This window comes from Pavona decussata, unplaced genomic scaffold (assembly GCF_977016875.1).
Source record: "Pavona decussata unplaced genomic scaffold, jaPavDecu1.1 SCAFFOLD_143, whole genome shotgun sequence".
NCBI lineage: Eukaryota > Metazoa > Cnidaria > Anthozoa > Scleractinia > Agariciidae > Pavona > Pavona decussata.
This window is the reverse complement of record NW_028145556.1, coordinates 2,213,968-2,238,144: the sequence shown is the minus strand read 5'-3', so window position 1 is coordinate 2,238,144 and position 24,177 is coordinate 2,213,968. Positions and strand designations below refer to the sequence as shown.

At 37.8% G+C, this 24,177-nt stretch overlaps 3 protein-coding genes across 6 annotated transcripts in view; 1 reads left to right on the top strand and 2 right to left on the bottom strand.

Annotated features, from left to right (window-relative positions):
- LOC146466561 (uncharacterized) overlaps positions 1-24,177 on the top strand; it is a 187,374-nt gene that overhangs the window by 108,765 nt on the left and 54,432 nt on the right. The window lies entirely within an intron of this gene.
- The window catches only part of LOC146466562 (uncharacterized), a 145,970-nt gene that overhangs the window by 83,127 nt on the left and 38,666 nt on the right, over positions 1-24,177 (bottom strand). The window lies entirely within an intron of this gene.
- On the bottom strand, positions 1,226-22,255 carry LOC146466566 (uncharacterized). 2 transcript variants are annotated; one of them, XM_085127248.1, is made up of 9 exons: positions 22,140-22,255; positions 11,600-11,930; positions 11,018-11,138; positions 10,446-10,613; positions 6,945-6,997; positions 5,961-6,007; positions 3,831-3,934; positions 2,980-3,039; positions 1,226-2,574 (listed from the first exon to the last, which is right to left on the bottom strand). In XM_085127248.1, the coding sequence occupies exons 2-9, from the start codon at positions 11,915-11,917 to the stop codon at positions 2,474-2,476; spliced, it is 972 nt and encodes a 323-aa protein (XP_084983374.1). In that variant the 5' UTR covers positions 11,918-11,930; positions 22,140-22,255; the 3' UTR covers positions 1,226-2,473. The 2 variants fall into 2 exon arrangements, with proteins under 2 accessions (XP_084983374.1, XP_084983373.1); XM_085127247.1 differs by lacking the exon at positions 22,140-22,255 and adding an exon at positions 18,944-19,183.

Below are 24,177 nucleotides of genomic sequence, written 5' to 3'. Positions count from 1 at the left end.
TATGTTTTAGCCCTCCGCATTTCAATAGCAGGGCAAAACGCAGACATAATACACTGCACACAAAATCTCTAAGTCTCTACCAATCCCTTTTTATAAGAGTTATGTCACGATAAGCGCTTCAAAGTGCTTTCTTTAGCCCCCAAGCTGCATACTACTTTTTACATTTAACTTTATGCCAACTTCAGCTATACTCTCTGAAATGCACTGCAGAGAAGCCCATAACATTAGCTATAAGCTATAAGTCTATACTAAAGTCTCCGACCACATGACTAGTTGAAATAATGCTACTCAGAATTAAGGTCACATGCATTAATATTTAATTTTCTTGTGTTAACAGTACTAAAGAATGATAACACACTACCTTAAGATATATCTTGATTTCACTTAGATCAAATGACGTAGAGTCATTCCCTCTTTTGAATCTAAGCTTGGACAATCAAGTTAATATATTTGCACACTGATTGCTATAGTATAGGCTGTTGAACACTATATAGTACCGCCACTTGCATGGTTTCAGGGGCACCCAACGACAGTTTTCTCTCAGATGCTTTGAAACGTCATTTGAGGCTATCTGGAGTGCCTATAAGGCTCTGTAGGTCCATTTTAGGCGGCGCTATAATATTTTTATCTGTTCGGTCATTTTAGGGCAACCTGAGTCTTTTCGAAATTACTACGGCATCTTTGTCCAAACTTAGGTCTTATTTCCTTTCCGAAAATCTTAGCTGACCTTTTTTCGGTACCCGAAACGACATTTTTATCAATCCGAAACCACTAGGCCTTAAATTTCCCATATCACAAAAGTTCGAAGTGAAAATTCCCTTCAGAAAATTGTAGGGGATGAAGGGCCTTCCGAACAGATAATTTACCGAAATGATCTGTTGGGTGCCGCTGTGGTTTGGTATTATGCATTTTTAACTGTCTCAAAGCGGCGTCTTTAATGATGTATACGCCTATATTAATCAAGCTCCAGTCCCACTTTAAACATTAGCCAGACCGGACCCGTTTGAGTCCTCTGTGATCGGAGAGGAGAGGGAATCTTTCTCTCTATCAAATAGTAATAAAGCAATAGGCTATGATAACAGCGCTTAGCGCCCTAAACACTACCTTTGACACTGGTCCGTTAGAGGACCTGAGTACTGTCTTTACATGGCATTGAATTACGGACCGTTCTTTTTTAATGACATGGGGTTGGTTAGTGGAAATGAAAAGTGAAGGGGAGTCATGAAACAGGTCTATTTCATTTTAAGTCTAAGGCAGTCTTTTCTTTTCCTCTCTCTCTTCTTTTATTTCTTTTCTTTTCTTCTCTTTCTTTCTAGTCCTTGACATTCATGACAAACTGTTCCCGTGAACCTTGAGAAATTTTGCTGAGCTTGCGACTTTCGCTGCTTATTTATAAGCTATGAAAGTCCAAAGCCTGTCTCCACTCACCTCCCCTCCCCCTATGAATAGATTTCCAAAGTTTACATAATTCTGCGGCGAAGCACACAACAGGGAAAACAAATAGTACCGTAAAATAGTGATAAAAAAGATTAAATCTACGTCTTAATTTGCGACCAGTGTTCGCATGACCCTCTTTTACCACTTAACTATCATCTTCTCTTGCTAAACTGAAACTACTGGCCATGTAAATGTCAATGTGTCAGCCGTAAAGAGAACAAACTGATGTCTACTTTTAGTTCTAAATGTAAAGTTTGTGACTCACAACTAAGACGATTGCATGAACTCAAGGAAAGGAATACTGTAGAGTATACTAAATGACAATACCGGGTCAAAACTATAAAACCTATAGTACATATATATTATTGAACTAGGGTGAGTTCTTTTTTTTTTCTAGCCCGCGTGAAACTTGTTTATGTTCAAGCAGTGCCAGAATAGTGCTAGAAAGTAAAACTCCTACATGACGTCTTGAACAGTTCCTACTCATTAAGCTCAATTTAAAACATTTTTGTTCTGTTTTTGTCAGAACTAAAACACTTTATTCCTTTCAAAAGGACGTCGTAACGCAAGCGGTCCATCCTAGCGGTCCGTGTAGGAAAATTCGGACCGCTCATGGAGCAAATCAGAATGCTCCTTTTCAACGTGGACCAGATCAACTGCCTATAGTATCGAAAACGTATTATGCTTGAGATGAATGTTTTTTTGTGAAGCTGTTCTAGGAACGGCCAGAGAGCGGAATATCGTGAAAAATATTTTCTCTACCAAAAACTAGACTAAACGACCACACAACACAGAACTTGATGAAACCGCACAATGGCAGCTCCGAACGTCTGGATTAAACTGAGTACGTAATCAATACTACCAGCCGTATCAGATCCGCACTGACCCAAACCCTAACTGGCCCCCTTCCTTGAGGTTTGAAACAATTTTACCTACGTATTGAAGCTATTTATTATTTAAGAGAATGACTATAGATCTTGGGAAACAATAAACGTTAAATATGTCAGTTAGCAGGACGATCCAAAGACTGATTCTGTTACTTGACGTACAGCATGCCGTCACTGTTATGATATATTCCCAGACTGTCGTCTTGAGGGATCGCGGGACACGGATAGCCATACAACGCTCGTTCTCCAGCTGTTTGGAATCAAGAAACACGAAAATGTAGCAAAGCTCGTTTACACATGCGACTGCTGCTGCAACTTTTGTCGCACTTTTCTATAATTTCTTCTCGCGTGTGCATACAGAGCCCTGCAATATCACAGCAATTCCGTGCTGAAATCACCAATAGTTTGCACACGTGATTCAAAATTGCAACTTACATTTAATTGAGTGCCTAATAAGCATTAAAAACTGCTTAAAAATTGCAAGTGTAGTAATGATCGTGATGATGATAATGATAATGATAATGATGATGATGACGATAATTGCCGTCCTTAACAATAAGTACTTTCACAAGCCTCAATGAATTTATAATGAATTTAAAACCCCAATTTCTGCAACTCAGTCGCAGAGAGCCCTTATGAGAGATGAGTTACTTACTGTAGCGTAAAGAGTTCCACGCCTTGCCGTCACATTCGTAATTATCATGTCCATCAAAAACTGAAATTAAACACAAAATATTTAAGTCGATGAAAAGATCTGACAGAATTTGCAACAATATGGTTACGAAAATTGAACTGGTTGGTAATCTTTGTTAAAAAAAAAACGACTTTTACTCTCTTCAAACCATGTGTAGCCTCGGCCAGAATTATCACAGGTTGTGAAGTAAAGCATTTTTTTTTTTATAAAATAACATTTCAATGTCGCACTGCTGTGGCTGAGCGGGAAGTAAAGAGGACGAAAAAGTCGATAAATATCGAGACCTGGCCATGGAGATAAAGGCACTATGAAAAATGAAAAAGATGAAGATTGTTTCAGCTGTCATTGGGTGTCTGGGGATTAAACTAAAAAGACTTGAAGGAAACCTCAAGGAAATTGAAAGTAGAATGACTACTGCGTTAGGTCTGTTAGTGCATAGTTAATTAACTGACTGGTTATGAAACCTTGCCATGAAAACAATGGTGCTGCAATTTATGTTGGAAGCCGGAGCCGCGACCCAACACAATCCTTTGTTTTAACGTTCACACCACAGTTGAATATCTTAACAAAAACGTTTCCATTGGTCAGTTGCTCCAACACATTCCAAATTCTATTGTTGTTTGTGCAGGGTCAAAGCCAAAAAGGCAAACAAAAACATACAACAAAGTCGTTTGTCAGGTTTCAAAACCATTGCCTTTAATTAACTATGGTTAGTGGAAAAGACCGTGCTCTTGGGAGGTGAGAGAATCCTTGGAGAGTCCCTTCTCGAAACCAGGCTAAAATTCACCAAGCAATTGAGTCCTTAGTTTTACCTCTGTAACATCCTCCTCCATTAATTTGATATCCTCTGTCTAAACCATTGCCGTTGCTTTCCCACTGATATGGATAATAGTGAGAAATGATGAGGCGAGGACAACTGAAAACGAGTAAATGATTGGTTAGTTGAACGTATGAGTGAATCAGTGAGGCAAGGCTGAAGTGATTGATAATTTTACAACAACGTTCAAAACTCCCGCGAGCTGATTGGCTCGAAGCTATTCTCTAAAAGAGTACTTACAATAAGAATGACGTCAGTTGTGATGCGCGCTTTCTTAATGGAAAATAAAGCCAATTCCTCTAGTTCTTTCCCGTGATATTGTAGAAAACAAATCGACGGCAATTTTCGCTGATCTATAATCTTTTATTAAAAACTGGATCATTGTAGAATGCAATTCCAATGATTTGATTGGTTTAGCGGTCATGGCATATGAACCATTATCATATGGCTAAGGCTGCCCCGATATAACGCGTGCTCTGGTTGGCTAAGGGCGAGATCAGAGCAGAGCATTACCCACCCGTAATACCCACGGGCCGATTACGAACTATGCAAACTAGGGTTAGGCTTGAATTGATTTTTTTTTTCTTATAAAGAAAGCGATATAATAAACAACTTAATAACCTCGACCTTTCGGTCGTTACGGTAAAATCCCAAACCTCGGAATAGCCCTATTGACCTCGCTATCGCTCGGTCAATACGGCAAGGCTCAGTTTAATATTTTCCCGTAACGACCTCAGTCTCGCTCTCGGTTATTAAGTAGTTATTTATACCATGCCGAGAAATAGCGATCATTAAATTGTCTTCTCGTTGTTTTTGCAAAGCAAAAATCACGGAACTCTAGAAGAATTTCTTGGTTGATTTTAATAACACAATTACTCCACTCGCGCTTGTAAGAGTACTAGTATAGACCATAGAGAACTGCCGTCGATTTGTTAAATAGAATGGTGAGTTCAAATCTAATGCTGCTGATGGATGATGTCCTCGAACTTGATCGTTTTACTAACGATTTGTTGCATCTGAACCGATCCAGTCAACTTAATATGAAGATTTAACGTTGAACTACTTTGACCGGCGCCTACGATTAGAAAGATAACGTGCGTATGTTATCCACGGAAACATACAGTCCTTAGCAAGTCCAGACAGATTTGAAGTTCCTAGAATCCACAAGCAAAGCGAGGGTAAACTTTTTAAAAAAACTCTATACACCAAATTGAAATACACCAGTGGATTGCACTATGGCGGAATCAATCTACTTCAGGCTACTCGTTCGCAAAACCCAAAAAATGATAACCAGACCAGAACTAGGAACAATTTTTGGACCTGTATTTCTAAATTAGCATGTATAACAATACACTGAAAACCATCCATAATACAAGAACCAAACCAAAATAATCATGTGCTCGTATCCTGGTTTTTACTTAGTGTTTCATTTAAACGTCACTGAAATGTCACATCTGTCTATTCTTGGTTTTCACATGACGTCATAAAAAACTGAAATTCATAACTAAACACAATTTTGGGTTTTTACCTTCATCACATATAAAAAAAATCTAAATTTCCATTGGCTTGCTTGTTTTCAGCAGGATAGCATTCTTTGTTTTGAAAATAGAGCAGTTTGAATTTTAGATTTTTGCGCAGTGCGTGACAGAAGGATTGCTGCTCTAAACATGTCACGTACATGAAAAAATCGATTCGCCTCGTGTTTTTTTTAAGGTCTGATCAGCTAACATGTAATAGAAGCGTTAATGTCAATGTGTGAAAGTTCAGCAGAGAGAAGAAAGGCTTTGAAATAGCCAAGGTAAACTCCAGATGTTTTTGCTGGTTTCCGGCCGCCATGTTGGTGCCCATCAGACGGGGCACCAACATGGCGTCCCATACTAAACTCTGTAATTTTCCGTGGTACATTTTCTCAAATAACTCGATTAGGAGATATCACACAGCCCTGTGGCTTTCACACGTTGTTTATGTATCACTCTTCTACAACATATCAATTTCTTGACTTTATCTATTGAATGGTTGAGGATTTTATTTTTTCAGTTGCGTGACGATGTGTAAGGTGAAAACCACCTATTTGCGGCTGTAACACTACTGTTAACTGTTTAGAAGAAGAAACTAATGGACTTACGTTTCACTGGCGCATGACGAATTGAAATGTTGTTGCCCTCTTGGAATCTAAGAACAAAACAACGGTAAGACATTTAGAAATGGTGTTTTAACTGTGACGGCACGTCCTAATGGAGACCGTGGTATTTTTGCGCAGGTTATGACCATGCGGGAAAAGCAGATCGTAGACATTAGAAAGTAGTATTGAAATTCAAAAAAACAAAATCGAGAATAACAACGAATTTTTCAGAGATAATTAAGTAAGAATGATTTTAAGAAGCCCTAAAATATTTACATAACAATTTGGGATTTTATCCAATAGTTGGTCTCTGAAAAATGCGGGGTTACCCGAAATCTTCTTTTTGGATTTTAATAGCCCTTACTAAGATCTTCTTCTTCCGCATCAGAGTCATAAACCACGCAAAGATAAGTTTGAGCTGAACGCATGCGCAGTAGCAGAAGCAAGCACCGTCTTTAAAATATGATTCTCATGATGCAGCTGAACCTGTATTTAGAGGTCACCCTCGGGGAATGGCTAAGTGACCGCTTAAAACAGGTTGCACAGAATACATGCCAAACACGATAAAAACGACATTTTAAATAACATTTGCACAAAAGCGGTCACAAACTCATTTGCTTGGTTATGAAACTGCAGCGATAAAATGGTATGACAAAGGAGAACATGGTATAGACTCTGACTAATAAACGCCAACATCCTACAGACGAGTCAGTATTGCAGGTCGTCGCTAGAAATTCAGTTGCCTGGCACACTATATGTCACCACATTTGAGTCTTTTTCAAAGTGACCGTTTAAAACAGGTGAAGACAATAGAAACAGCGTCTGCTGGTAGGGACTTAGTTAAGGGTGACCGAGACCGTTTACTTAGGTCGAAATTAATGTAATTTTCCCGTACTTTTCGGGACTTTGACAACTGACCGCTTAATCTGTTAACAGAGGGTTACCGCTTTAATACTGGTTTGACTATAGTATATTAATTTTTCGTACCTGGTAAAATATGGTGTAACTATCCCGCTTGAGCACATCTACTCGAAATGTCCCTGTTAGTGGATATGCAATTAACATTGAAGGTTAGTTTAAGTTGTAAAATCTTAATATGTATTTTGTTTTTCTAATTAATAATGCTTTAGAAATACACAGGCAAGTAAAAACTAGCGATATAATGTTCCGACGTTTTGGCGACGTCATGACGTCTTTCTCAAGGAATGAATAATACAAGCGAGTTCAACAGAGTAAGATCTTAGATTTGCAAATCTAAGATCTTACTCTGTTGAGCTCGCTTGTATTATTCATTCCTTGAGAAAGACGTCATGACATCGCCGAAACGTCGGAACATTATATCGTTAGTTTTTACTTGCCTGTGTATTTTGTTTTTCGAGTGAAATAAACGTTATAACATAGTGTCAGTAAAACGACGTCAAGATTTATTAGAGTCCTTTAGCAATTACTCTGTCTCAAAAAGTTCAGCTTGGATATTAAATAACTTGAGCAAACTTGTCTTCAATTGTGACGCAAAGAATTCGAAATCATCGGCTCATTTGAGATCTGAATGCACGGGGAATCTGTCAACATACATTATTGAGACCAATCGTCGCACGACAAGTGAACAAGTCTCGCATACGTTCATCAGTGATTGTTCAATGCGTTGACTTATATTTTCGAGGAATTTTAAATATACTAAAGGTTATTTCATAACTCTTATCGCAGATTGTTTTATTGTTCTGCTATTGACTACAAGTTTTCAGTTATTCTTTTGGGATAAAAAGTATATTTCTTATAGAAAGTACGCACGTCGTAAGATTATTTATTCTGTCTAAAAGACCATTTTCCCTGAATTTCTGTCGCCTCCCATATTCTTTTGTAAGGGTTTGGCTCCGAGATTTTTAGGATGAGAAACGTATAATCTGTAAGGAGAATTAAGCTAGTAATTGCAGAAATAAATCCAATAATTTGTGTCAGATTTTGCCAGCATATAAGCCATAAGTACTTAAAGTCGGTTGAACGAGTGAATGACACTGGTATCTTAATTAAGAAAAACTCTAGATTATTATGTTTTGTATTATTATTATTATTATTATTATTATTATTATTACTATTATTATTATTATTATTATTATTATTATTATTATTATTATCATTATCAAAGAAATGATAAACATCACAGCTGTGAAACCATCAAGTTATGGATGCACTTGGGAGGTTTGCTAAGCAGCCAAGAAGCTAGAGTTGCTCTCGGCTACGCCTCAATCATCTTTTACGCCTCTTTCGTGCTTAGCAACCTCCCTCGTACACCCAGAGCTCCATAATAGGGCATTTTCATGATTGCATCATTTGACCACAACTACCGGAATTCATTTCGTTTTCCTTTTCAAATTCAAATTTTGTAATCCTAGTGGAGAGCAAAGAACAATAGCTCTAATTAGCAGGAGAAAACAAAAAAAACAAAGGATTCTGGTAGTTGTACTCAAATGACGCCATAATGAAAATGTCCTACTCCCCTTCCGAATTTTTTAAAGGGACTGGGCCCTAGTTTTTACATCGTTCAAATAGGCCATTTCCGGGTTGCTGTGAACCTCATTATGAAGGCGAGGCTAAGTGCAAAGTTTTTTTCATAACAAAAACTTTGTTATTTTGAGATTTGCGTCCTCCAAATCCACACGAAGTCTTTATTTTTTTTCCGAGTTTTGAAAGCCTTCTACATTGTTGCAACAAGAGAGGATAAAGGTGAGAGAGGTAATCCCCCATATAGGCCCTATTCCCATCGTAATCCCTCTGAAGTTATTTTTAGATCTCCCGCGAGATCCAGTGTCCCAAGAGGGTTAGGTGATAGCCAATCATATATCCTGAATTTTACCAACGTTGACAGCTGAGCCGATTCCCACGCAATGCTACGCGTCTTTCGCGAATTGATCTTAAAACAAAATGGGGAACATGCATACAGAAAGCGGTGCCTGCATATGTTTTGTGGACGAATGCGAGTTTAAAGTGGTTGTATTTGGACAACGCAGATTGGAAAAGAATCGCTCCGGCATGATTTGTTTTAGAGCCCAGCTGTGCGGAAATTATGCAAGAATATTACATACAATTAGCTGGCGAAAATTAAAAGCCGTGACTGAACAGACAAATGCAAACATCTCAATCTTGGCACGAATTTCGATATTTTTATCGCAGTGAGTACAAAATCCCTACAGTCATTGAAATCTACGTTTTATTTACTCTCTAATCACGTATGTAGTTAAGAGATTCGTTGGGAAGAAACGCAAGAACAAATCTTATTTCATGCAAGAGTATTACATTTAGCTGTCGAAACATTGAAACCCGCGATTGAACAGACGAGTATAAACATCACAACCTCCGGCAAGAATTTTGATATTTTTATCTCAGTGAGTTCAAAATCCCTTTGGTCATAGAAATCTGCATTCCATTAGCTTTCTAATTACGCATGTAGCTAAGAGATTTGTTGGAAGAAACGCGAGAAACAAATCTTTTTTCATGCAAGCGTGGTACAGTTTAATAGCTGTCGAAACATTGAAAGCCTCGATTGAACAGACGAGTATAAACATCACAACCTCCTGCAAGAATTTTGATATTTTTATCGCAGTGAGTACAAAATTCCTTCAGTCATTGAAATCTACGTTCTATTTACTTTTAAATTACGTTTGTAGTTAAGAGATTCGTTGTAAGAAACACGAGAACTAAATCTTTTTTCATGCACGAGTGTTACATTTAGCTGTCAAAACCGCGATTGAACAGACGAGTATAAACATCACAACCTCGGCACGAATTTTAATATTTTTGTCCCACTGAGTTCAAATCCCTTTGGTCATTGAAATCTACATTCTATTAGCTTTCTAATCACGCAAGTAGCCAAGAGATTCTTTAAAGGAAAGGCGAGAAACAAATCTTAGCTTTATTATGCAAGATTGTTACATTATATTTGAATTGAAGCCGCGATTGAACAGACGAGTATAAATATCCCAACCGCGGCACGAAAATTTTGATATTTTTGTCACAGCGAGTTTAAAATCTCTTCGGACATTCAAATCTACATTCTATTAGCTTTCAAATCACATGTATTTCTTAGAGATTTGTTGGAAGTAACGCAAGAAACAATTTTTTTATGGAAGTGTATGATTGTGATTACATGTAGCCGTTGTAACGGTGTAAACATGTAGCCGTTGTAAACGGTGAAAGACACGTAACGCGCGAGGTAACATTATCCGCGAGAAAATCGTACCTTCTAAAAATAACTTCAGAGGGATTACGATGGAAATAGGGCCTATATGGGAGATTACCTCTCTTACCTTCATCCTCTCTTGGTTGCAATCAATTCAACGACAGAACTTCACACTTGGTGAACTGAGTAATTTTAATGTGATCTTAATTGTAATGGACAAGTCATTTGATCTTCGGAACGGGCAATTGAAGTTGCACGTTAACCACTTCTTAAGTGAGACATGCTGTAATCATTTTCAATTATTTGCCTACCCTCATCCATTGCCAGTTTGTGTATGTCTGTGTCACTTAACTTCCGAGCAGTGATGACTGATTCATAAGCAGGAACACAGAGCACTGAGTTGAGGCAGTTGTCTGAATTTCTTTGAAGATGAGATATGTTTTTGGAGCTTATGCTTACCACCAATGTCCAGCCCCCACCTGAATAAAATTGACAAATTTCAGTTAAAAAAAGCAAGACTCTGGAAAAATACAGTGATAGGAAGCCTTTATCCTCTCTTGTAGGAAGAGAATACCCATAAATAGACTTGCTTACAAGTCGAGTTTAGAGAGCGCGAAGCGCGATCGTCAGCGCTCGAGCGAGCGAGCGACTTTGAGAAAGTCTAACCCATAAATTAAGCGACAGTCAGCCTTTGTGCACGTATACAACATTTCTAAATCAAGTTTAAATATTTTCATTGAAAGTCCTTAGGAAATCTTTGCAAAAATTTAAGAATGATAACTTTTCAGTGAAAAAAATTATGTAGTTGAGTACTTTCACAAAATCAACTGAAATATTCTTCTGAATCATTGGCTTTTGAAGTGGCTTAAATCTATTTACATACCATGGCTTTCCATATCACAATACACTTGTGCATCTCTGTTGCCAATCTTTACCCAATAATCACCACTTTTGGACCTTGGGAAATTCTGGAGTATTTCCATGCAAGACTTAAATCCATTTCGCTGTAGAAAATAATAGCAGAACAAACTAAACGTAGACGGATAAGCTTCGTGATTTAATTTATCCCAACCAACTTAACTTATTCTGTCCTATCCTATCCCACGCTATTCTATCTTAAAGTTTAAAATTCCTATTCGCTAGTTCAAAGTCAAAGAAAATATGATTTGTTATATCACCAACAATCCGATCAGATCAAAGTCCGGAAAACTAGACTGAATGAATAGGACCATGGTTTCCATAGTTACATCATAGGTTGCTAAACAACTGATAAAGCGATAAGAGACATTATGTTTTCCTGACTTTGATCTAATCGGATTGTTGGTGATGTGTTGCCTCTCTGCCAAGATAAACTGAACACTTTATGTTTACTTTTTACAAGAAAAAATAGTCTGTTACCGAATTAAATTAACCCCCCTTTTTTATTAGTAGTACTGTCGAAACAAGCAAGAGTGATATTATTGACCTTTCTGTGCCTCACGGAAGTGTCCATGTAAACAATCCCATATTTCGGCCCATAATCCTCTGGGTGGGTAAATCTGTCAGCATCGTTTAAGTCACATGACTTGTCATTCACCCTGAAGTTCAAACTCTTACACCGGGACTCGTCTGAACACATCATTACGCACTCTATAAGACCGGGTGAGGCTCTTGTGGAAATCACGTGGTTAGCCAAGTGATGACCGTACACTGAGAGTGATTGCACTTGACATTGTTCCAAGGCGTGAGGCAGCTTTGCAGAGTTTATGATGACGAGAATACCAACAAAATACTCCAGCAGCATGGTATGAGTTTTCCTGGAAGAAACGTTTATTTAGATGGTTCTTTATGCTTTCATGTGTAATTTTAAAATCATAGAAGGTATGTTCACATAACAACAGCAAACGGGAGCTGAAAATGCTTTTTGGATTCGAAACGACTGGAAAGTGAACGGTGACGCACTTATGACACAAAGTACCGTAATGATTCTACCAAGTGCCCTTGTTCCAATACGGGCGCCCTTTCTAATAAGCGCTCCGCGAGGGGCAAGCTATATAAGATCCTACGCAGGGATTGCAGTTATCTCGAACGCTCGGGTTCTCCCGTTGCTCGTTCACTCGGCGTCGAAGTTTAGTCCACAAACAATGCAAGCTTTTCTTCGATTTTGCTGTTGTTTTGTTCGAAAACGCTCATCAAAACATTCGGAAAACTCGAAACATTTGCGTAAAGAATAGCAAAAGGATATTAAATCATTTTGTTGCAGTGTAAGTTTTGTCAGTTTTGCTACAACTAATGCGCCGTTGAATCGGTGAGTTGCTAAGTAAAGTTAGTTCCCAGGGTGTCTCTTCTCTTCCCGTCCCCTGAGAGAGACCCTGGGAACAAGGTTGGGACCTTATTACGATTTAATTTTGTGAAACTTCCTATAACCTTGTACTTGTTCATTTGTGTCTCAAGGGGAGAACTAAATTAATTTGTAATGACTGTTTAAATCATGTAATCATGGCGTTGTAGTTGTGCACAGTGCAGTTTAGGAAGCGTTTTCAGTCCTCAAGTTCGCAGAAGAAGCTCACTTTTCGTCTAGTTTTTTAACTTCCCCCGCTCTATATTTCGGCTTTGGTTGTATACGTTTTCAAGTATATTGTTTCATTTAAGAATTATTGACTGGAGGCCAAAAACTTTGTAAAGACGTCTATTTTATGCCACCACGCGATCGGCTAAAAATCGCGAGTTTGCCGGCTTCTGAATTTTCCTTCTCTTGAAAATCTATCATTTTGCGTTTTCAAGAATATGAGGAGTTTCTTTAAGCCGTTGTAAAACTAGCTCCTTAAGATAATTAATGATAAATGGTTTTCCATGATTACATGGTAATCTGAATCCACTGAAAACTAGTAAATTTTATACTAGTTTATACTAGCCCGGAAGAGCAGTTTCATGTTTTGTTTTTAGTAGTTTTAACTTGACAGTAAAACCATTTATGGCATTTAATATGGGTGCTTACTATTGTAATAAGGGTCGCCTCTCGGAACTGGTCTATTACCCAATAGGGGCGCTCACTTGAAGGATGACGTCAAAAGACACGGTCAAGATCCGACCAAGCTTTGTTATGCAATAAAGGATTTATTCAGTATGTACCTCTTACTAACCGAGTTGAAGTGCCCTACTGTAAGTTACGGAACGAGTTTGGAAAAAAGCGAGGATTAAAGGCCCGGTTCAAACGTTGAACTTTACATGTGCCGAATCTAATGATTAGATTCGGCACAAGTAAAGTTCGACGTTTGAATCAACTAGGTTTGACAGATTTGTAGTTGCGTCGACCTGCCGTTCTATTCGACCGGGCTTGTCGAATAGAGCGGCAAAAGATCGACTTCATTTCAAACGAACTTTTTCTGTGCCGAATCTAATGCATAAATTACTAATGCATTAACCCTTTAAATACCAGGTGTGTGGTATTTTTTTCAATGACTTTTTGGCAATAAATAGTCTGAGCCACTTAATTTCTCCATAAATGGAGATGAAATAAAAATATCTGCGGTCTTAAGAAACTGTGGGCTCAGGCTAAATTGTCACGTGATGCAAGTGACGGTTGTTGTTTGTTTCGAGCGAGTGCACGAGCACGAATCTGGTAAAATCATCGCTTTATAAGTGTTTTTCGAGCCATTTTCCTCCGCAGAAGCCCCCATTCTGACATCATTAAGCTGGAATGTGGGTAGAGGCAATCCTCTAAAAGAAAACAGAGGTGAGAGGTGATTTCATGCTGACTGAGTCGCCAAACATGCTGTGTAGCAGACATGGAGGCCCACGAGTGAAGTTGCCTCTCTGGCCGTTTTGTGGATGGATTCCAGGACCCGCCAAGGCAATTTGGGCGAGTTTGGAGAAGTAAAATATTCAATGGATTCGAAATTTTCCTGGTGGTACGGGGTGGCTCGACACTTATAAAAAAACTATGAAATGGAAAGAGCAGGAGTTCTACGCTCGTGCTATGGCTGAATTACCCAGAATTCTTTTCGGGCGTAAACGAGGCAACGTGAGATACGCAAGACTGGGTCTGATAAAATGGCTGAAGTATAGCCCTCGGAAAGCATTGAGAGGAAAACTTCCAGTCAGATACCAAGGTCTGACCTTGAGGTTTGCTGTAAATATAGACTTTTCATTTTTGAACAAATTATTTGGATTAAAAATTGACGATAAACAAGTGTAATTTTTTATGTTATTATTTGGCCGAACAATTGGCATTTAGGACTTTGTTGCCAAACGAACGGTGATATGCAGCAAAAATCGGGAGGCGTAGTCGGTTTGCTGGGTTTCATGATGGAAATATACATCAGCTGGTGTCATTCACACATTATCATGACGTTGTAGCTTAAGTTAAACAAGGAGCAATTCATAGAAGCAAGAACGGTGTTTTTGTCACATACATGTGTTGTTGGGATGAAAAGGGTTAAATAAATTAATTTTTACTCAGAGTTCTGCACGTTTCCTATTTTTGTCATGCGTGATCATTCCGAGGAAAATGGCGGGAAGCGTGGAAGACTTGTGTTCCTCTAGCTTCGAGAGTACTAAATATACTTGCCTGAAGTGCAGTATTTCTTTTCAGCCGACAACAAGAACGAACTGGACGAGGAACTGTGATGTTCCTTTGGGAAATCAGCAATAATAAAAGGCAAGCCAAATTCAAAACTCGCTTTCTCCTAGTAGCGAGGTTTTTTAATGCTGACCGCATCCGGCTGGAGTCGCCTTCTTCTACCCTCCTCGATTGAACTTGCAAGAAAAGCAAGCTCTTCATCTCCACAATTTGTCTTTCCCGCATTTTTTCCGCCATTTTGGTGAGTAATAACCGCTGACTACAAAAGTGTCATGTTCACTTTTGCAATCAAGTTCGACCCAAAAAGGTTCGACGTTTGAATCAACTGCCAAATTAAATTATTTGGATCAACCCAAATTGGTAATAGGTTCGGCACATGTAAAGTTCGACGTTTGAACCGGGCCTAATTTTTTCTCTGAGGTTAAACTTTCAACTTTAGCCGTACAGTGAAAAACTCATCAATCACACCGCACATACTAACTGAGAGATATAACAAATAAAATAAACCACTGTCATTTGCAATTGGCTTCCTCTATTGACATGAATTATATAGAGCACTATCTTACCTGGAAGTAATATTACAATTGTTGAAAATATTACTAAGAAACGTCAAGCAAATGTTATTCTGACGGTATGAATTCATATCGTTTCAATTCATCAGTCCGATGTTTATATCGCGAAAACTAAATAAGCGCCCCCTTTCCAACTAGCATGAACTAGCGCCCTTTTGGCCCTTGAGCTACCGAAATCGGGCGGTAAAATCGAAAAATTGCGGTACTTTGATGAAGATGATCAGGAGTGGACAGATGTCAGTGCACTGTTGTATCCGGCATGAAATCATTCGCCTTTTAAACTTGAAGTTTATTTTTAGCTACAGCAACCTAATGACATTATATATGAGACAAGATATGACACCTAACGACCTCTCGCAACAACTCCATAAAATATTTAAACGAATTTTGCAAAACCTGCTGTGAAAAGGAGTGGCGCAGTCTTTTGTTCATTATGGACAGCTAAGGGTCAAAAAGAGGACTGGAGTTGGGATGCGAGAATCGCAAGAAGAGCAGAGTGAGATACGGGATTTTAATTTTTACTTGACTTCATAAATTGACCAGCGCACACTGGTACAAATTAATCCTTTGTGCGTACAGTAAAGGCTCTGTTCTCTGTCAAAAGGCTAACGGTGATATCATGAATGACGTGTGTTCGATATCATAACAGAATAAACGTTCACAAAAAAAAAAGATTACGATCGTTTGTAGTTACTAATCTGCTACCCATTGCATAAAGGTAAGCCTTTAATGTGATTTTTTTTATCTCAAATTAATAATTAACACACAGGAACTTCTTTTAATTAAGAAGCAAAAAAAGGACGGGATAGTGGGATTGAAAAAAAAAGAAAAAAGATGGGCTCTCACATGAAGCTGACAGTTTTCACTCAGACTACTGGGTTGTTGTTTCGTATACATTATACATGTGATGCAGCTCTCTATCCGCAAAACTAATAAAGATTCTATGTTTAAGCCGAAAAATAAAATTATAATAGTATAAACTTTAAACGAAGGCTTTAGAACATTAGAAGGTTTGGTAAACATTGTCAATTAAGAAAACCGCAAATTTAATAGTCGGCGGTCTGAAATTTAAATTTGCCGTTTTCTTAATTAACAATATTCAATGGTGAGAAGAAGGGCAGGTGAAAATAACAACAACAAAAAATAAAGTACATAAACTGGTATCCAAGACTTTTTTTCTGTAAGGTGTGTTAGGGAGATTTTTTCAGAAATGATTGAGATGATCTTGTACCGCCTGGGATGTTTCTCCAAGGGGAAATTAAAAGAAACCCAGTAGTTTGAATGTCAGCTGTCTATTCTGAACAAAGAGGCTACGTGACTGTTTTTACAGCTGCTATAACGGAACTTTTTGGAGCCTTTGTATAACTTGTTTTATTAAAAACTGGGTCTGAACTGAACTGAACAGATACTGCTAGATTAAAAAAAATATGGTCTGCGAAAGGGTCAAGATTTGGAAGATATATAGATCAGAGCGACACGCACCCCAGGGGGGATACTCAGGTATAAACGTGACGGGGGGCTCCGACATATTTTTTTGAGTCTAAAATTTTCAAATCCTGTATTTTTTTGGGTTGAAGATTTAACCGTGTATTTTTTTGGGTCTGCGCGTATTTTTTGGGTTGGAATTTCGCAAGGCTAATAGTTCTTACGCAATTCAAGCCAAAGTTCCCGCAAGATCCGAAAGCATGATTCGAATAATCTGCATGTAGTTCCAGTCTTGTATTTTTTTTTTTTTTTTTGGTGCACAATATAAGGTCCATGTATTTTTTTGGGTTCAAAATATTAGGCTCCGTCGGACTCCCCCGTCACGTTTATACCCGAGTACCCCCCTTGGGCACACACCCACCAAAAATTTCGGGGAGAACCCTCCCCTGTTCCCCAGGTCCTGTCCCACATGCCTCCAAAAAGACTAAAAAGTATCAATGTAAAGTAAAATTTCAAATTGAATTGAGCAATTGATCACAGCGCCTTGCCCTAGTACTCGAATCAATCACACATGGACACCACGAGCGTGAGCAGGGATAATAATATCTGGCGTGACAAGCAAGCTTTGCACGTGGTGTTAACAGTCTTAACACTGACGCCCGCTGGCTCTCTCATACTTTTTCGAGAGAGCAAAATGAAGTTATAATACATTCGCGGTGTTCCTGTCTACTATGGAAGCGCATAAAAGTGATAATAGAAATGAACAGAATCGATAATTTTATCGCATCCTTAGTCTCATCTAGTCAAAAACAGATAATTTAAGATTCATCATAATCTGTCTGATATTTGGTATGTTGCGGTTGCACTTAGAGTCTACAACTGCAACTAGCTATGACCGAATAGCAATGGGACTATTTCAGTAAGCCTTATAAGTTCTCTAGACTGTATATTCTTTTAGAGTAAATAAGGGATAGTATTCTGCTGAGCCGGGATGGAGGAAAGTAAGTCAGAGAGTACGTTCACATGAAGGTTACACAGTGCTACAGATCTCCAATTACCAAATACGATGACAGACCAAGATCATTTTTTTATGTTGGCAAAATATCATTACGCATGATATCTCTCCGGATATAATGCTGCAATGATATCTTGAGATATCATGATATCTTGATATCTCTCAGGAAGTTACGAAACGAAGAAATCATTTTGTAAAGATATCAAGATATCTTGGTAATTAAAGAGAGATCTCGAGATATCATAGAGATATCATGATATCTACTTTTGAACGCGATGGCCCGCAATATTATGCATCTTCATACATTTTTTCCCGTCTCCTACAAAAGAAGAACGTCAAATTAAATGACTAGATCGAGCGTTTTATGGAGCACGGGAGCACACGACGGTGAAATTTTCCAATAGAAAGAAATACACATTGTCCCCACTATACCGGGCCACTATATCAATCGTGTATGTGCATTTTTAATAATTATAACCACCAATTCCTAACTCTAGAGGCACGACTAGTTTAGTTCTCTAAAGAGCCACAAGTCAGACTATTTAAGGTTGTTTTCACTCGAAGACCGAGTTACGGACTAAATTAAAATGAGACAAAAACGAAAATACTAGAAAATTTTAACCGACACCTGTCGCTGTATTTTCAATAAACTGTTTCGCAATATTAAAATGAATCCTTTTGGCTAAATAAATTTCTTTAAGTCTAATTTAATAGCTGTTTGGAGCTTTGCCAACATCCAATGGGAAAGCCTAAGAACTAAATTTTACAACTATACACTTACATGTTAAGTCTATTTCCCTTCTTAATATCTCTATGTTTTGTGAGAGTTCTCTCTTCATTAAAAAAATCGATTCGATCAACACACGACTACTAAATGGTTCACTTGAAATAATAACGAGTATATGCACTAAGACAAATGTTCAGTGATAACTACGCATGAATCGATCAGTACAAGATGGAATTCCAACTTATCTCTGACTAATTCAAAGCAGAATCCCAACATGATCAGCATGATCAGGATTAGAGGCAATAGTATGTTAATAAAATTAACCTTCAAATCCAAAGATCAGTTTTTGTCGCTTATCGAAACCCCAACCAGTTTGGATCAGCGAGGTTAGGATTCTAACACTAGTTAAATGAATGGTCTGTCCATAAATTAAAGAGAAAATGGCATATAATTTATTAAAAGGAAACTAGGTCTCAAAGGTACAAAAATAATCAAAAAATATAACCAACCTGTGCACACCAACGCGTCCTTTCAAACAGTCTCTTTTGGTTACGAGAAGCCGTGGAAGATCCACACAGCACAAAGGCCACCGACAAATGACGTCAAATAATTCAACACTCTTCTTTGCAGTGACTGAGCAGAAACCGTCGCAATAGGCCATTTTCATGATGGTGTCATTAAACTACCAGGACTACCAGAATTCATTTCGTTTTCCTTTTCAAATTCAAATTTTGAAGTCACATTGGAGAGCAAAGAGCAATATCCTAATTTCTTATTTCGATTCTTTCCGCAGCAGCTATTTTCTCAGAAGCAGAAGTATTCATATCATCGAAGATCGCTCTGTCCTCTTCATGTTTGCGTTTGAGTTTAGCCTCTTGTTCAATCAGTTTTTCAAGGGTTTTTGTGGTGTTGCGTTTTTCTTCAAGGGTGTTTCTTTCTTTTCAATTGTTTGCGAGGTCAACTCTGAGTTTTCCAACCTTTGATTGTTCCTTTTCAATCTTTTTCACTTGTTTCTCGAAATACTATTTACAATATTTAATATTATAATATTTAATATAATATTTTTAAATATTTCTCGAAATACTCAAGCTCCAGTTTTTCATTTGCAAGATGAAAAACTGAATGCTCCCAATTCACCTTAAAAGCATTTTCTTGTTTTTTGCCGGCGTTCGGGATTGTCTCGATAGTTGTTCTGGTATTCTCTCACTTTTCCGGGATTAATTTCTCGCCAACGTTTAATTGCTTCTATGCTTTTTTGCCGCGCTCTTTAGTCTCTTTTTCATTAATTAATTTTAACGGTTCTTTGTCTAATTGAATTAACTTTTCAATCATCTCTTTTTAGATCATATGGGCTGCATAGAGAATTTTTCTTTTTGTACAAATTTCTTTTAACTCAACCCATGTTAATTTTGAATAAATATTATCTTCTAAATCAGTTTCATTTTGGGTTTTTAAAGGATCTTTGTCAAATTCAATTAATTTTTCAATCATCCCTTTTTTCTTCAACTTTGAAGCATTTATTAGTTTTCGCAATCGTTCTTTGCATATTTTGGTTAATTCAATCCATGTTAATTTTGAGTAATCCACTTTAAATATTTTTTATTTTATTTTATCGTTGGCGTATTTTTTCATTTTAAGGATATTTTTGAGAGCGTTCCTGATCGCATTTTAATAGTAGATGAATTATGAATGAGTTTAGTCTCTTGTTTCTGTACTGTTTCAAAGGCAACGCGGGATCGTGGAATAATTGTTAAGCATGTTCACATAATATATTTTTTAGCTTTCATATTTTCATTTGCTCTCAAGTTATGTTTTATTTTTGCTTATAATTCGTCTTCTTATCAGATGGATATTTTTAGTTTTATTTATAGTCATGTTAGAATTTGACATGCATTGTATTTTTAGCTCTTACATTTCTATTACATTGTATTAGTTTTGTAAGAATTTTTTAGATAGAGGGCCACAAGTTTAATAGTTACCTCGGCTATTCCGTGCCACCCTCTCTAAATAAAGTGTATTATTATTATTAGCGCTGTCAGCATGGCACACTTAATAATGCAGCAGATCAAAGTAAACAACAGTCCCCACCATAAGTTTAATTTTCTCCTAAACTTTTGTTCCATTCTATGTTACACATCTTCATGCATTTCTTTTCCGTCTTCGTCTTCTACAAAGCAACAACGTCAAATGACCAGATCGAACGTTTTTATGGAGAACGGGGGCACACGACAGTAAAAGTTTCCAACAGAAAGAGATTCACATTGTCCGCGCTATATCAATCGTGTGTATGCATTTTTAATGCAACACTGCTTAACTCTAGAGGCGCCATTAGTTTAATTCTCTAAAGAGCCAGAAGTCAGACTATTTAAGGTTGTTTTCACTCGAAAGACAGAGTTACGGACTGAAATATAGCAACAATGTTTAAAATGAGACATATAAACGAAAATGCTGGAAAATGTTAACCGTCACCTGACGCTGTATTTTTCAGTAAACTGTTCTGCAATATTAAAGGCCCACATTCACCCAAGATGTATTGCGCGCCGAGGAATAGTTTTCATGTATGAAAATCCCCCTATTTTATTTGAGCGGGAGTCGAGTGAGAAAGCAATAAGCGATCACGAATAGTCTCTCCCTCCAGCACGAGTCGTAGAGGAAACCCGTATGAACCTCTTGAGCTCGTACAGCCAATAAGACCACGCGTTTGGACTATACCGCATTTCAAAACAAAAACAAACGACCGCAATGACTCTTGGGTGAAGGTGGGCCTTTAAAATTAATCATTTTGCGAAATAAACTTCTTTACAGTCAACCCAGGTCACGCGTGAACAGTATTTCCAAGAATGAAATGAACATTCGAATTTCTCTTTGTAATGTCCGACGTGTGAATGGAATGTTGGACATTTCTCTAGAATTCGTTCCAAAAAAGACGCTTTAACCTAAAAAAAAAAAAAAAAAGATTCAAAATACTTGGGAAGCAACTGTTATTCTTGAAATATTCAATTTTGCAATGTAAAGAAAAATTCATAGCTTTATACCGTCAATAAGCTAGGGAAATTTATACGGGAACTCTGAAATCTCGTTGGGGATTTTCAAAACTGACATGTAAATTTCAAAACTCCTTTCAAATTTCAAAAATATCGTTCACGCGTGACCTGGGTTGACTGTAAGTCTAATTTAATAGCTGTCTGGAGCTTTGCCAACATCCAACGGGAAAACCTAAGAACTAAATTTTACAACTGTACAACTACATGTTAAGTCTATTTCCCTTCTTGATATCTTTATGTTTTGTTTTAGTTCTCTCTTCATTAAAATCGAGTTTCAAAGCTAAATTCGATTAACACACGACTACTGAATGGTTCACTCGAAATAATAACGATTATATGCGCTAAGACAAATGTTCAGTGATAACTACGCAGGAATCGATCAGTGCAAGATGGAATTCCAACTTATCTCTGACTAATTCAAAGCAGAATCCCAACATGATTAGGATTAGAGGCAATAGTATATTAATAAAATTAACCTTCAAAGCCTAAGATCAGTCCTTGTCGCTTATCGAAATCCCCACCCGTTTGGATCAGCGAGGTTAGGATTCTAACACTAGTTAAATGAAGGGTCTGTCCATAAATTAAAGAGAAAATAACATATAATTCATTAAGAGGAAACTAGGTCTCAAAGCTACAAAAATAATCAAAAAATATAACCAACCTGTGCACACCAACGCGTCCTTTCAAACAATCTCTTTTGGTTGCGAGAAGCCGCAGAAGATCCACACAGCACAAAGGCCACCGACAAATGACGTTTTTGTTTTCATGATGGTGTCATTTGACTACCAGAACTACCAGAAGTCATTTCGTTTTCCTTTTCAAATTCAAAATTTTGAAGTTGCATTCGAGAGCAAAGACCAATAGCACTAATTAGCATGAGAAAACGAAAAACTGAATGATTCCGGTAGTTGTAGTCAAATGACCCCATAGACCTTTCTTATAAATGACTGCCGATTTACTATTCTTTTCGATATATGTGAATTGGCCCTATTAACCTCGTTTTGGAGTTTTATTGAATTTTGTACATGCAAACGAGGCTAGTAAGGCTAATTTCAATGGAAATGAAAGAATAATTTATCGGCCGCCATTTATGAAAAAGGTCCATAGTGAAACTGCCCTATTCCTGGGGACCAAGGATCGCGGCAAGTTCTCGTAGAAATTACGTGCCCTAACTGGACCCCACACCAACCTGACGTGTGGTCCGAAACTTGAAGAAGATTTGAAGCTCCTACTACGACAAGAATATGTGCAAAATAATGCAACATGTTTCATGATAGCTTGATAGAAACGACGCATTGTCCTTTTTTTTCTTGATGTTTTTTTCCCCCAATAGATTTAAAGAAAGCATGGTAAAATCTTAGGGTAAGAAAGAGCTTGTCGTATGACATAATATTGGAGTGAAAATATTTAAGGTAAAGCGCATGCGTAAGAAGTGCAGTGTCTGAACTACTTCATTGGTGAAAACCGTCTGATTGGTTGAAACGCGACCACGTGCGAGTTAAATCAGTCCGACAGTGGGAACAGGTCACGCACAGCCTGGGAATAACAACAATATCTATTCAAATGGTGGCTGATCATAGCAGTCCTTTGAAAATTTACGACCAGCCTTCGGTTATTTGTTAAAAGAAAAGAGTTGGCCTGAAAACAAAAGCGTAAAATTTTCAAACTGTCCTATAACGTAGTCTTTTGTACAGAGTTGTTTAAAGTTTGTACAAGGGAGGAAACACAAGAGACGAACAAAAACTTTTTTTCGCGAGCACGAAGGGCCAGATGTTTTGTTTAATAATTGTGCTTCGTAGTGCTGATCGAGAGCTAATTACGTGGTACCCCGGCTCCAGGGGCCCGTTGTCTAAACTATCAACATTCGCAAATAACCGTATCAGCGGTTTAAAAGAGGCAAGAGTGATTTATTTCCTCTCCTTGCTTCGCGCCTCGTTTCTGAGGGAGCTTCGGTGCGGTTCTCTCTCTCTCTCTCTCTCTCTCTCTCTCTCTCTCTCTCTCTCTCTCTCTCTCTCTCTCTCTCTCTCTCTCTCTCTATCACTTTTTTAAATAACTTAAACTATAAGCATGTTTTTGTAAAGTGGATTCAGGACAAAATGAAATAGTTACATAATGAAAAAGCACATCATTTCGACCCACTCACGCGTGGTGAAGATCTTATAAAAATCCATAGAGCCGCTTCAGAGAAACGGAAAAAACAAACTCGTTCTCAGGATCATCGGAGCAGAGAAAATCAGTAAAACTTTGGTGGCTTCAAACAAGGCCTCTCAAAATTCCAAGAACGTTTGCCAAGAACCGAACGACTCCGTCTCCGTCTTCTGTAAATATATACTAATCAACTGCACTACCCGCCTAGATTAGCCTATGCTATTTGCTGGCTAGTGCATTCTTGCCCTACCTTCGTGAAATGTGCTTTAATAAATTGAATTGAATTGAATTGAATTTTTCTGTTTCGGCACCCCATGCCATGTTCTTCCAAGTTTTAAGAATAGGGACGAAAATACAGTTTGGGAACAAGTCCATGATAACGTACGTTTCTGTTTTTTTAGACGCAAAATAAATAATTTAGGGAACAGTTCTCTATTTCACGAATTGAAGTGCTGCTGTAGGCAGCTTTCTGCAAATCCAATCTGGCCTTATTTCGCTCTGTTAACGACATTTTTTGTTTGCAATTCCATCCGAATTTCTGAGTCGATTTA

Bases quoted from the DNA above. Each gene is read 5' to 3' on its own strand.
- LOC146466566 (XM_085127247.1), bottom strand. From the start codon at position 19,101: ATGAAAATGGCCTATTGCGACGGTTTCTGCTCAGTCACTGCAAAGAAG. The intron at 11,139-11,599 runs GTCAATAATATC...TATTTTCTACAG, and splicing joins CTTCCGTGAGGCACAGAAAG to CGAAATGGATTTAAGTCTTG. The intron at 2,575-2,979 runs GTAAGTAACTCA...GATTCCAAACAG, and splicing joins GTGGAACTCTTTACGCTACA to CTGGAGAACGAGCGTTGTAT.